The sequence below is a fragment of the Orbicella franksi genome, chromosome 9 (assembly GCF_964199315.1).
Source record: "Orbicella franksi chromosome 9, jaOrbFran1.1, whole genome shotgun sequence".
Lineage (NCBI taxonomy): Eukaryota > Metazoa > Cnidaria > Anthozoa > Scleractinia > Merulinidae > Orbicella > Orbicella franksi.
Window position 1 is genome coordinate 4,489,983 of NC_138153.1, and position 14,818 is coordinate 4,504,800.

The window sequence follows — 14,818 nt, forward strand, 5'->3', positions numbered from 1 at the left end:
TATACCCCTATTAGAGGGATACAAGAAACCACGAGGGATATAATTTTATGCCACGTTACTCATTCGACTCTTACTGATGTTTTGTTTATGTTTTTAAAAATCTGACCACCGGTAGGCCATAGGGTAGGTCACAGGGTAGGGTCTACCCCACGTTTTGTCCACACCCGTTCAAAGCTGCAAGCTGGAAGTCTCACAGTTGGTAAACAATGATAAATTTAAAGGCAGTACGTGTAGATTTGTGATTTGCTGGCCGAATTCAGATTGATTGGAAGCGTGACAAAGTCGTACACGTCGCAAAAACAACTCGCCAGTTTCCGAGAATTTGTAATTAATCCAACGATCATGATCAAGGGGCGGAGTAAGAACAATTGACAGTTCGTTCCGACTTTTCCAAGAACTCCGAAGCAATAACAATATGCAAATCATAAGAAAAGGTCGGGGTGTTGTGCCAAGTCGGTTTGACGTTTCAGTGCTTGTTGTTTGAATTACTTGCTGACTGAACCAGAATTTTCCGTCGGTGGAGGAGTGAATTGTTCAATTTGCCAAGCTGTCAGAAACTCGCGGCGAGCATTCAGAGGATTTAAAGAGGTTAACGGCTTCGAAACCGACGAAACGTCGACTTAAATATTATCATCGTACACGATTCAACAAGGCGGAACAAAGATGGAGAACATGACCAACAAAGAAAACTTGTTCTTCGATCCTGCTACAGGAAAGCTCTGCACTTCAAGACCAGCAAATGACAAGGCTATAGCCGTGGACATGAACAGACAAGGGTCTGGTGGATTTTTCGTTTCCACAGCGAAGGGAACAAGACATGATTTTACACGGTGTCCCAACATGGCAGATGATTTAGAGTGCCTCAACGTTCATTGCATTCTGCTGAACTAAACAGTTTTCATTTGAGGTACTGAGGACAGCAGTATGCAAGATTTATATCTTGGTTGTGTTTAAATGACCTGCTCAACTTTAGTAGCGAGCAAGGCTAGCGCTTGTACTGACCGTAAATCTATTTGTATTAATTTGTCCTGACACCGTCTGCTTAAGTCATAGCTTCTGAAATGTAAAGATTTCTGACTGTAGCTTTAAGAAACAATCAGCTTCATAAAATGTATATGTATATATATATATATATATATATATATATATATATATATATATATATATATTAATAGACCTACCTATATAATCAATCTTTGTATCGTATAGTCTCCATGCAGTTTCCCACTACGTACGATGGCCATGCAATGGTGCGCTGATTACAGCTCGGTCAACATGGTGGCTTAACCTTATTTTCTTATTGATGGACTAGGAAATTTAGAATAGTCTACAGGAGAAGAGCCAACCTTAATTTAGTCTTTCTATTCACTACCTCGTGGCTTACATTGTAAGCGATGTTTCTGTTTATTGAAATTGCAAGTTGAAGCACGTTTGATTATATAGCTTACCGTATACCTAAGAAAGTAAGAATTAAATAAAAGCCTCCTGGTCGACCTTGATCCTTGAGTGTTCGCCGTAATCGAAATGAAACGTCCATGCACCCCTAGAAATGACCACAAATCTGCAACTCTGGATGGTTAGGACCATGTAGCCAAAATAGAAACTTTTGATTACGGCTGCCATGATCTGCCATCTGATCATTTTTAGCAAGCCTGAATTTATCCACATCTACATTTTAGTTAGGTTGCAGGAGAACTCAATGCAACATATCTCAAGATTGATTCTCGTTGCCGTATGTTTGATTAGATTTGAAAGAAAAATTCTGGGAAAATTCTTTATCAAGGACAAGATAGTTGAACGAAAACTGTATTTGTCCATAAATCTGCGAGCCATTCAGTTATTTCGGTGGTGGGAGACTTGTGGGAACTTGTAATGGTCTATTTCCTTATTTTTCCATTATGTCCTGGTTGCAGGTATACCCTGCTCTTTCCAGGAGAAGCTGTTATTCTTAACCATCGCCTTTCAGTCAGGGCAAGGAGAAATCAATTTAGTCCTCCAAAGAGTGGGAAACTGATACTGGAACTAAGAACATAAGACCATGTACTCTTTCGTTGTTATTGACCTTTATTTCTCGGATCGAAATGCCTCAGAAAGTTTTGTCTATGATACATAACTAATATCGTTAATTCCAGCACTTCTTCATGTATAAGCTAGTTCTTATCATTAATGTTAACAAATTTCCATCTTTGGCTACAACGTTCAGGAAATAGGGGCACTGTACGGAAACTGAGAAAAAAAAGAAAACAACGGATTGCCATTAATGGCTATACGTCCTTCGATTATTCTGCAATAACCTATATGTAAGCGTTGAAGTTGTCATCCAACTAGGATAAGAAGTTATTAAGGTCGGAAATTATGGCTATTCAAAGTCGAGTTCACTGCTGGGATGCAACCACTAGTTTAGACAGATTCACTTTCGGTCTTTTATATGAAGCTACTCTTCTGTATGCAAGAAATCATGTTCTTCACCGCCTTACTCGCTTTGTCGCTGGAGGCCTGCCTTTGTGGTTTTTCTTGGCGAGTTCCTGGGTTTTCAATCAGGAGTGCTCCTACACCAGGAAACCTTGAGGGAAACCTGATCTCCCACTGCTTTTCTCTGCGCTTGTCCCTGAATGACAAGGTGATATCCTGAGTTTTTGTGTCGCGAGACATGTCCACATTACCCAGAGCAATTTCTTTAACCTCCTCGACTACTTTCTGGAGTTTCTCATTACCTCTTTCGCCCGAGTACCACTGTACGTCTGCAGTAATCGCTTCTTGAAAGTGGGCTGCCCGTGTAGCTTGATGAGGTAAGTTTGGTTGCCCTGCCGGATATCGTACTACCGGATAATCGAAGTCCCTCCTTGGCACTGGCTCCTCAAACGACTCTCTTTTATTAAACGGGTTCTTGCCGGGAAGCTTTTCCAGCCATCCTCTTTCATGTTGGGCGGTCTGGCGATTTAAGAGGAAAGGAACTATTTCTGTCGTGCTGACATCGAGAACTAAAAATCGTGTCGGAGGTTCTCGTCCCCTAATTAGACGTTCTCTTGCTTCTCTTTCTTGCATGCCATGAGTTTGAGCTTGAACCGGTCGCCACTCGCCGATGGGACACACTCGGAATCCTTCGTACAAGCTTTTAGCCACTACATCACGATCACCCTGACTGTGACTGAAAGACAATGCACGGTGGATGACTGGGTTGCCAGTGCTGGTCCACTGACCGAACAAACTTCCACCTCTCTGCTGCCGACTGGCGTGAGGTAACTCCTGAGTAGTAAGTCTGTCAAAGTCTTCTTGGAAAATATAAGCAGTGAACGCCATGTTCGTTGCAGGGAACATCTTCGCTTGTTTCTCTCAATACTTCGTTTTGAGACAACGCCAGCAGATGGAAAACCTCGACTATTTTCCCAGAAACGCTGCTACACTCGAGGCGACGATCAAAGGGTTTTGTAACAACGAAAGCGAAGTTTTGTTATTGCTTACGTTTTTCCAAGAATCGAAAATGACGTGTTCTCCAGCGGGGAATTTTGTCAGTTTGTTCCGTCTTTTCTTGGAAGCGTGACTGAAGTATCGACTTCAAGTATTGTTTAGTAATAATATGCAAACCCAGTTGACCGGAAACGAAAACATTTCCGAGAATTTCCCGAATAAATTAAAAAAAAAAAAAACGAACAAACAGAGCACGCTGTAGTTGAATTTTAAAAGCAAAAATAAATTTCAAAATTATGGTCTCGATTATTTTGTAATCACAGTTACTTTTTATTTTTTCCTGGCGGAATGTTTACTGTTTATTTTGATTGCCGATCGAGGATCGAAACGCAATGATTTATAGTTTTGCGTGACATAAAGATAAGCCAGCCTTGACAGTCTATTGTAAGGTATTATACGGATTGAAAGGTGAACCCGGGGTTATTCATAGAGGTGAGCGCTTCTAGTGAAATGGCATGTTCTGTCTATCACAACCCGCTTCGTGACAGGGCTCTTGATTGATTGATCGGTTAATGGTTGACACCGGCGTTGAATGAAACAACAGATTGTCACGCCAAGGGAACGCGGTTGAAACACCCGGTTTGATGCATTTTGTTTTCGTTTTCCACCTTCTCGATATGGTCTCATGGGATGAAAGGTGTTTTATTGTTGTAATCCACGCAAACGATATAAAAAAGATTGTTAGCTGGGTTTTGAAACATCCAGCTGAAGAAACCGGCGGGGATTTATTTGGTTCGTGGGAAGAGGCTCACGAAGGCTCAGAAAACACATTGAATATTAATTACGTAATTGGACCCGGCGAACTTTGTCGCCGAACAACGTTTTCATTTCATCAGGATGTTCGATACGCGAGTAAAATGGAGGTTTATCTTAATGATCATCGTGGCATGGAACATGTTGCACTTTGGCATTCACACCAGAATTCCTTGGATCAACCGAGTACCGAGGATGAAAACATGGTCTGGAACACAATGCCTTCTCATGACATCAATAGATTTGTCCTTATGATTGCTAACATCACAGAAAGAAGCAGCGAGCGTGTTTCAGTGGCCTTGAAGTGTTTCTTGTTTCAGATTGATCAGAAAACCGACGAACGTTTGCCGGTTCTCCTCGGGAAATTTCGCGTCGTGTCCGTCGATCAAAACGAGGCGGACCGTAACGACATACAAAGAGTTGAGTTAGAAGGAGCAGAATGTTTAATCACTGAAAAAGAATTTGCATCTTTTGATATAACTGAAACAGAAACAAGCGTTATAGGTTGCAGAAAAAAATTGAACGCAATCCGGGGGGAGGGATATTCCACATAATGGCCTATACGAGGAGGTTTCTCCCGGAATGGGTACTTTTTTTCAGGCTTCAGGAATATAAAAGGGTAGGGATTTCAAGGGTTGAGGTATATAAAAGGTAGGGAAATCTGTAGTTATTTAAAAGGGTTTATAAATAAAATGTTTCGAACCGACGCCCCTTATGGCTGTATCATTTAATTTACTAAGCATTAAAATGGCAAGATAGTTTCCTTTTTTGGCGATTTATTCTTAATAAGGGCCGGTTATGAAGGTATGTGAAAGGGGTACCTATTTCTATTAAAGGTATATGAATGGGGTACCTTTTCTGTCAAAATGACATACAAAAGGTAATAGGTTGGAGCCTTCCCGTATAAAACTTTGTAAAGTACCCTTTCTCCTCCGGAACCCAATAAAGTGATGCCTGAAGCTGTGCGCAAGTAACGCAACGCGACGCCCTTTCACCAGTTTTGTCATACGCTATTCTGGGCTATTGCATAAAAAAATCTGGATGGGAGGGAAAGGGGAAGGGGCTGATGACAAGCCGCTCTCTCGGTTAACTTTTCTCGCTTCCATTTCAATATGATTTACCATGCATGTGAGGCAACTTCGGGCAATTTTTCAGGGGCGGATCTAGGAGGAGGGTGCACGGGGTGCCCCCCCCACCCGAGATGAAGCCTTCTTCTTCGTATTCGCTTTTAAAATTTGTTTTCCTCACCAGTCAGTTACGCCATTCCTTGGTGGTGCACCCCTCCTAAGAAAAATCCTGGATCCGCCCCTGTTTTTGTTGTTTCCTGCCGAAATATCAGTTGCCTCACATTCACGTTGGATTACATCGCAATGCAAATGAGAAACGTTGACCGTAAAAAGAGTTTTCCTCAGCTTCTATTATCTGTCAGCTGAAAAATGAAAAAAATAAACGCTTTGAACCGATAGCTGGGATCTGCAAAATTTACTGAAAGCTCAGAAATGGACGGAAATTTTGATTCATTGAATAGCTGAGTATCCAGACGATCCTCGTATACGGTGGCTGCACCCGCAGTGCTAGTGGCAGTCAAAACCGAGCTGTCCTACCGAATCGACATGCTAATAGTCTTTTTCTTCGCGGGAAACAAAAAATAAAGACGCTGGAACCTCTTCTAATGCTTAATTCGAGAATTTTGGGTTTAATTTGACTGAGAGGAATACACATATTTTGTTCCAAGTCTAGTTATCCTACATGGCGACAGCGATCAAAGAGCGAGTGCGACCCACTTTTGGCGCCAAATTATAAGCTAAGAGACACAAAATGTTCCATATTTTTCACTTCTTTCAATTTAATATGGTTTGTAATGAACACTATATCGAGGCTTCTCTAATTAAGTGAGTAATCTTAACTCTTTCTGATTCGCCAATTTGTTGCTTAGCAATGACGTCATCCGTTTTTACACGTGGACGTATATAGTTAGTGTTAGCGGCATATTCCCGCCAGTAGTTCAAGTTTCAGTTATCGTGCGTGCACAGTACGTGTTTTCAAGTAAATTAAGTTTTAAGCTACCCTTGACTATTTAGAGTGCAAGCGGGAACCGACGTGTAAGTACAAACTATTTTCTATGCTTGCTTTTTAGTATAAGTTTCAAGTTTTGACGTTTTTTAACCTTAAGTACCTTTAGTCTCGGTTTTTTTTATACAACAGCCTATTGTACTAAGTTCAACACGTGGCAGAGCCCCAGTTTTCAAAGTTTTTATTTCATCTTGCTTTTAGTGATAGATCTTTATAGTTCACACTCCCCCTAGCTTAGGTTTCTATTTAGCAACTTTCCTATAAGAATCTCTGGTAATTCAGTTAAGTCCTTTCCTTGCTAGTAAATTCCCACATCGCTTTCAGTGGCGCTCACGCAAGCACGTTTTTATCGCATCGTACAATTTTATTGCTTTCAAGTTTTTAGAGTGTTACCATTTATTGTATTAGGACAGTTAGCAGTATGCGTATCTGCTTGGGATCACTGATGATTTTAATTGTATCTTTACTGAGAAGTTTGACTGGAAGTATTGTCATATCGCAGTTATGATTGGAATGTTTGCTATTATTGTTTCGTGACTCTTGTCATCTTGTAATCTTCTATTATCTAGTAATTAGTTTATTCATTACATTATATTTCAGTTTACGTTCGATTATCGTCAATTAAATCACCGTCAATCACAGCTGATTTTCCGTGATCTCTGGCTTTATTCGATTAGTAAAGCATCTCCCACACACGCTAGTCTCATCGCGACAAGTTGTCTAGCAAGTGACAATTCAGCCTTTCAACAGTCGCTGTGAACCTGACGTTACATGGTTTTTGGAATTATAAATCCCTTTTCGTGAATTTTAATGTCGTCTCCGGGAAGAAAAAAATGTCTGACTTCTATCCCTTTCCTGTTAGCGTGAGGACAGTACAGTTTTTCCTGCCCTGCATGCTCAAAAAAATCGCGGAGAGCGTACTTTAGTGAGCGAGCAATGGTTGCTCGAGTGCGTTTGAAATCTTGGTACATTTTTTCCCAAGGGATGACTCCCACGTATAAAGGACGGGGTACTCGTCTGAAATTTAAAAAAAAAATCCCTAAGAGGTACCAAGACTCTGTTTTGTGGGTGTGGCTTGAAATTATTTCGCCCGTAAACGGTACCAATTCTACAACAACACTTTCAGGCTCCTGTCATATTTTCCTTGGCCCAATACCTTAAAAGGTAATGCAAAAGCTCCCGCTGTGGACCCCCGAGGCTCAACACCCTAAGAGGCATCAAAACCTCTTTTTTAACCCCTGAAAGGTACGACGAGCACCCCCGGTTTTTTTTTTTTTTATTATTATTTTATTTGGGAGTTCCCCAGGGCATATTTTTTAAGCCATCTTCTGGGAAATAACACGGTGAAATGACGAATCTCGACGTACATGCATCTAACGACTGTCTTTACATGCTGAACTGAGGAGAGCGATTAAACCGATAGGTGAAATTCTAATAAGTAGAATATGAATTAGTTTTCCAGTCGACGTTCTCGGCAAGGCGGTCTTGATTACACATTAACTTTATTAGAGCCAGCTCAGTCTTGACTGAAGAACAGGTACTCCCAATCTTTAGCAGTCAGAAAAAGAGAACTTCGTCAATTTGAAAATGTTTAATAAATTGTCCAGCAAAGTCTAGAAAAAAATGGAGTGAAACATGTACAACTCTTGTATGTGACATTTACAGTAGAATCGCATAGCTCAGAGAACTCGCACCCATATTGGTTACCCTAGGCGAGGTATTCAGCGTGGAATTGCGACTCTTGAAAGCGAGGCGCGTTGAATATTGCAACATTCACCCAGACAAAAATGAAACGGGGCTATGCGATTCGTGCGATATCGGTTTTTTTCGCGTGAAATTTAACGTGGAATTCATGAGTCAGGTAATGAACGTTCCTGTAGAATATGTACTTCAAAAGCACACACTGTGATAAGAACTAGAAAATTTCAAATTTCTAACATTTCCACCGTGAAAAAAAATCTACTTCCAGGTTTAGATCTGGTGAATTCACCAAAGAGGCATAAACCGAAAACAAACAAGAATGTGGGATAAGTAAACAATAGCCTCCATTTGGCGCGAAAGAAGGTATATAAAATGTTTAAAACCGTAGCATTTGGAGCGAAAATATGCCCGGATATTTGTCTGCAAACATTATCTGTTCCGAGAAGCGAACAGTTTGATCTTAGAGGAACGGATAATGGCTTTATCCTTCAAATATTTATCGCAACACGCAGGATTTGAAAATTGGGGAATATCACACGAATATTCCCCCAGTTGTAGCTGGGGTATGATTCAGTCACGTAACGCGTTTAGAGCAATTGCGCGCGAGCGAAAATATTTGATGGATTATAAGCTCGGGTATTTACCCGCGGACATTATCTGTTTCGAGAAGCGAACAGTTTTCCTAGAGTAAAGCTCGAGTAACACTGTGAGCTTCGAGGAACAGAGAACTGTCCAAGAACAAATATCCGAGCACATTTCAAAAGCTAAATGGAGGCTATTGTGTTTATTATCCTTCAAATATTTTTCGAAACACGCGCAGTTTTTCAAAACTGGAGAATATTCAGTCACATGACGCGTTTAGACCAATCGGGCAGTAGCGACAATATTTGATGGATGACAAAGGTTGCTGATAAACGCGTGACGGCGGCGAAGATTGACGTAACGTATTTAGCTGTTTCATGGCGTCCTACAAAAAGCGACAATACCAACAGATATCATGGCCGGGTAGTCGCAATTTTCCACTGATTGATTAAAGCGTGAAGAAAGGAGAAGCCATTGATACACATATGTATGCTTTCCTCTTCAATTAAACTGGAGCATCATAAACTTAACGGAAAACTTCCCCCACCCCCCAGCCCCATCCCCTTCACGCGTATAACCCTTACAAATAACTGAAAGTTAATTACTGTCAAGTCGGTGCTATTCAGGCTAACCTAATTGATATCCAGGCTTGTAGGTCTAACAAGAGTGCTGTTAACCAGAGCACTATTAAGGCCTACTACAGTCTAACCGGAGTGCTAATTAGACTAGCTGTTTCCCATTACGTCATTCAGTTTTACTAACAACCTAAAGGAAACATCATGTTAAGGCTTATTATTTTTTTAAAGTTGCGCAATTCTTTACGCGCATCCGTAAATAACATTTCTGAGAATTTTCTTCTGTAATTGCAGTTTGAGTTCCATATGTTGTGGACATTTGTCAGAGAGCTAAATAAAAGCTAGAACATCAAGGGTTAGTTTATCAGCGACTAGTTTTCCGCCTTAAAGAAGATCAAAACTAAGCCTTAGCGTCAAATCTATTTCTTCGGCATAAGGTGCAAGACAAGTGATGATTGTGTATAACGTCCACTACATCAAGACGTTTAATATGAAGAAGCATCTGCTCAAATTCCTTCAGCTTCATTCCCGGATGCAGAGCCCTGAGCTTTTCCAAGACGCGCTCAGCAGGGTTTGAATTAGCTTCGTATTCCTTCATCCCAGATTCCACTCGTCCAAGAATAGCTAATTCTTTATAACTTCTGTCTAGCTCTTTGCAAATATCTTCCTTCAGGCACAGTCTCTCTCTGTTTATGAGTTTAAAAAATGAGTCATCTGGCAGAGGACTACACGCTGTTGAATAAAGAAAACAGACAAAGCTATCATTAGTTCACGAAGCTACTGTAGGTAGCTACACCAGCGTCACAGTGCTCTTTTGGGTGATTTCTAAATGAGTATCATTTTCTCTACAAGAACTATTTTCTCCTCCGGGAACCAGTCACAACAAATATGGCGACGACCAGTGAACAACAAATACCATGCGCCATGGTAGCTCAGGTTGACTGAGTACGGTCCAGAGGAGGGCGTACTCTACGGAGCTCCACGCTCCGCCCCGAGATCCAATCCTTTAATTTCCCCTTTTTGTACACCATTTTGACAGAAAAGGTATCCTGTTCACATACTTTCACAACTGACCCGTATTATGAATAAATGCGTTCAAAAAGGAAATCTTAATTCTTGTCATTTTCATGTTGTGCCTAATAAATGTGGCGCGTTTGCTCGAAAAATTTTAATTAAAGGCTATTTAAAATAACGAAATGACAAACTAACTTGCCCTTTTTTTCCTACCCTTCTGTGCGCCTGAAGCCTGAGAAAGGTTCCCCTTTCGGGTGGAGCCTCCCCGTATACTCCATTATAGGGAGTACCCCTCCCTCCGTTGAGCGTTGACGGTTAGCTCCTCGCCCCTCACTCCTCATTCGTTGGGTTGGTTCGGTTCAGTATAGCGGAAAGACGGAAATCACGTCATATGCGAAGAAAATAACGTTACGTACCTGGGCAGCGATGCTCGACGTCTTCGTCACGTTTAATTGGTCGATACTTACATGGACGCCGGGTGTTAACTGAAAGAGAAACAGTTATAAGAAACTGGTAATGGAACAGAGTGGAGTCCTATTCGTTTTGAAATCATAGAAACAATTAACAACATCTTACAAACGCCAACTTCGATTTGTGTTATCACGAATATGATTACACATAGAATCGGACGACACGAAGTCCTGTTAACAATTAATCACAACTTAAACAGAATTTGAAGAAAAAAAACTGAAAGTTAAATTTTTGGTAAAAAAAAAGGGGTATTATTTTGTCTGCGAGATCCACAAGAGAGGGACTGCGCTATTCAAGTACAACCGTCATATGGCAGCTCACGCAAATGACGCAAACTCTCCAATAACAAAAGCGTGACGCGGAAACCGTGCAATAAGTGCTCAAATAGCCAATCAGACTCGAGAATTTCTTTATACTTATTATGAAACACGTTGCAGGCTTCCCAATCTCTCCAATTTTCCTAGAGAGACTGCTACTCAAAACATCATCATTGCCAGCTGACTGCATAATTTGTCTCTCAAGGTCGTAAAGTAATAAAAAGGGTTTTGGATAGCATGACAGCCGGCTCTCATATGCTGTGGCACAAGCAAAGACGAAGCTGCGGGAGACGAGTCGGTGAGCGGAACTTGCACGAGAGCCTACTCACAGACTGGGTTTTGGGTAAATATAACTCACCAAGAGCTCACACCATGCATATGTAACAAGAGTAAACTGTTTAAGTGTTTACCTGCAACAGTCGCCTTCATTTTCAGATCTTCTATTCCATCCATCTTAATGTCAATCCCAACAGGGAACTCCGCGTCTTCATTGGTTGAGACTGGATGTACATCTTTCTCTTTGTCCGCAGCCTCCTTGCAACGGGCTTTCAGGGTCAATTCATGCTTGCATACACGAAGTATATCTTTGGTGGGGCTGAGGCTCTTTCTTTTCCCTGAAGGTTGACCGTTGCTTCTCTTCTGCCTTGCTGGGGAGCTGCTGTTGATATTTGTTGGTGCAATAGGTACGTCACGTTTCTCGTCGCACGCCTCGATACTTACAGGAATCTCTGAACATTCGTTACTCTGGTTAGAACTTTCCTGCTCATCGGAAAACTGCATTTGGATGCCTGGAAGATCAGGGGACTGCCCGCGGAGAGGAGTTACGCAAGACGATGACGAGGACGACATCACGCAACGATCTGGAGACCGCTGACGAGGGGTCGCACCAGGCGAAGATGAAGCTGAAGAAGTCACAAAGCAATTTTTAGGTGACACCCCATGACGAGGAGCTGGAATCTCGAAAGTTGAAGATGATGAAGCTGTCTCGCAATGATGCTCATGAGACCGTTCACCAGGAGTCACACCTGATGAACTTGAGGATGAAGAAAGCGTGACACAATGACGATCTGGTGACAGTCCCCGTGGAGGAGATGGAGTCACACAAGGAGAGCGCGAGGAAGACACCCCAGACGAAGTGGAATGACTTGGAGAACTCTTTCGGGTTGGTGAGCGCCCGCTTTGTCTCTTGCCTTGAAAGTAATACTGCAGTTCGTTCGAAATTGTTTCGGATGAGGACGAATAGTGGGCTATTTTGTCGAGGGTTGGATCTAAAACACACAATGAAAAGAATAATCTTTTACTTAAAATTATACTTCTGAAACTAATTCCCTTAAATTGTTGAATGATCTGGATGTTGTCGTTTTACACTGGATAAAGATACTAGACCAAGCGTTTGATACGAAGCCCAAACAAATAATCCTTTTCTCTGTATTGTTTGTTGTTGTCTTATTGTTATTGTTGTTGTTGTTTTTTATGTGAGTTTGTTTGTTTTTCAATTTTTTTTCAATTGTTTTTTGTATTTGAGATGCTGGAAGAAACATGATTTGTCCTCTCAGAGTTTGCATTGTTCTTATGTAATTATTACAAATAGTTAGAAATCAATCGATTTTGACCGCTCAATTTAAAGACATGCATGCCTCTAGTGTATTTGTTCTTCCTTTTCATTGGCCGAGAGCCCACCACGTGACCTGCAAATAACTGCCGAAAAATAAAGGTCTGCCCATGTGTAGTTGTAATCACGCTCTTGAGTGAAAAAAGGCAGGTCGCTTCCCTGAGCTGTCAGAGGGCTAGTGATTTAAGTATGAAACAAAACTTGGTAATCGAACGATAAAACAATTATTGAACGCAGTTATTGCAAAATATCGTGATTTGTCAGGAGCCATAATCGGGGATGGAGACCGTAAGCGCGCCATTCCTAGTATTGGGGCTGTCCCTATGATATTATGGCTCCTGGGTTTGTCAGAGTCTCGCAGGTCAATTATTTGCCGAAGCCCTGCTCACCACTGCATGACAAATCACGATGTATTGTTCGAACTCGTCCAGTAATTAATTGTTAATTAATTAGGTGAGTTCGTAACCTAGTTTAAATAAGCAGATTACAAGAGTGTGAACAGGGTACTTCTGCTTTAAGGTACCTGAAGCAGTTTGGGTAGTTTGAGTACAAGCACACTGCATCTTTTCCTCTTCCATGTCCTTGGTCGAACAACTGCAATAGACTTGTTCTAAACCGAGGGAAGTAAAACGATTTATTACATCAAAAGAATAAAATAATACATACTTAACTTGGAGAATTTAATTTAAGAAACGACCACTTAGTCATATCAAGCTGTTCAAAAAACGAGTGTGCGTTTGTTAAACTCTTTTTGTAAGTTTAACAAACGGTTAACAGAGATTCGAACAGCTTATCAAGTTTGAAAAATTGTCCTTCTAACTGACCGGCCGCGTCATGATGTTCGTATTATTAAGTTTTTTAGAACTGATTAGACAGCAACCTACACACACACGATATACCGCAGCTGATTATTCTCTGTACTCTCACCACCTGTTTACTCAGCAATGTACTGGTATTGTATCAAGAAATTGGACGTTTATCTCAAAATGAACCGTGATGGCAACACAACATCATGCTCACAACACACCGTGCAACTTCTCACCTGAAGTTGACGACGACTGCACAACTGTTGGTGCGGGATCGTCCCAGGGAGGAATGGGCGTGGCACAATCTGAAAATAACATTATTATTATTATTATTATTATTATTATTATTATTATTATTAACAATAATAATAATAAACAATAAACTGAGGGCTATCTTAACAGATCCAAAATAGATTGGTCCTGAACATGTCAAAGTACGCATTCTAGCAATCGAGCTTTTCCACAGTAATTCTGGAGAGAAGTTATTATTTGTCTTTGGCTTTGTTTACAGAAACCAATTCGCGATCTAGCCAGTTTGTTCAATAGATTCACAGATAGTCTAAATAAGTCTACAAAAAACCCCACAAACTATAGCAGTGAATCAGGGTGGATAACACATTTTTTATGGACTACTCACTTGCTGTGTTTGTTACTTTTTCTTCATAGTGATCTTCCGCTGTCATGAAATCGGAAGTAGGCTGGGATTCCAGATCAGACCACAGGACACCGTATTTCCGGCAGCAGAAACCGCTGATTTGCTTGCGTGTTCGCTTATGGAACGACACAAATAAGAAGGCAACGATGAACAGAAACCCCAGTAGACAAAACAAAACAATCCAGCCAGGTTGGGGAAAAGGCCTGTCAGGTTGTGCTATTAAAATAAAAGTCAAGGTAAATTCGTTACTCGTGATCGAAATTTTTGAGCTGATTTAGAAGTATCTACATTGAAGAAATGCTTCTCTGCAGCAATGACAGCGAGATTTTTCGCTTTTTTTGCGAGCTCGATCAAATATCTCAGTCACCTTTTGCTTATTCGATTACTTGTTGTTGCTAAACAATGGTTTAAACCCAGGCTTAATCCAGGAAAATAGTGCTCAAAAGGGCCTGCTGATAACCAATTAGATTGAAGAATTTCTTTCTCGCCATGATGAAGCACCTTACTGTTACAATTGTTCGATAAGTGTCGTGCTGAACAATGGAATTAACCCAGTCAACCCAGACTTAAAAATTAAAGAATCTTTCAGTGGTTCCTTGATGTGAGAAACATCGCTACGTTTGAAATAGCATTTCTCCATAATAATCTCCATGCCTTTCCTGTAACGTTAGCACTGAGAATTTATTGGTTTATCAAGAGATTATTTGACTCCTCGCTAACGACTTTCTCCAGTAGATTCAATAGGTTATGAAGATCATGACCATCTTACGTTGTACTTGTATTATGGGTTC

The 14,818-nt window shown here is 41.0% G+C and overlaps 2 protein-coding genes across 3 annotated transcripts in view; both read right to left on the minus strand.

The window, feature by feature from the left end:
• Positions 1-2,416: 2,416 nt before the first annotated feature.
• Positions 2,417-3,524, minus strand: LOC145498429 (uncharacterized). The gene has a single exon (XM_081478361.1). The coding sequence runs from the start codon at positions 3,316-3,318 to the stop codon at positions 2,425-2,427; it is 894 nt and encodes a 297-aa protein (XP_081334487.1). The 5' UTR covers positions 3,319-3,524; the 3' UTR covers positions 2,417-2,424.
• Positions 3,525-7,794: 4,270 nt separating this feature from the next.
• LOC145496828 (uncharacterized) overlaps positions 7,795-14,818 on the minus strand; it is a 20,275-nt gene continuing 13,251 nt past the window's right edge. For both annotated transcript variants that reach the window (XM_081476578.1, XM_081476577.1), the window contains exons 3-9: positions 14,797-14,818; positions 14,010-14,243; positions 13,609-13,677; positions 13,090-13,176; positions 11,365-12,222; positions 10,583-10,651; positions 7,795-9,884 (exon numbers count right to left, since the gene is read on the minus strand). The exon at positions 14,797-14,818 is cut by the window's right edge and continues 163 nt beyond it. In XM_081476578.1, the coding sequence (XP_081332704.1) occupies positions 9,553-9,884; positions 10,583-10,651; positions 11,365-12,222; positions 13,090-13,176; positions 13,609-13,677; positions 14,010-14,243; positions 14,797-14,818 (1,671 nt within the window). In that variant the 3' untranslated portion in view covers positions 7,795-9,552. The remainder of the gene's footprint in view (positions 9,885-10,582; positions 10,652-11,364; positions 12,223-13,089; positions 13,177-13,608; positions 13,678-14,009; positions 14,244-14,796) is intronic.

Bases quoted from the DNA above. Each gene is read 5' to 3' on its own strand.
- LOC145498429 (XM_081478361.1), bottom strand. From the start codon at position 3,318: ATGTTCCCTGCAACGAACATGGCGTTCACTGCTTATATTTTCCAAGAA.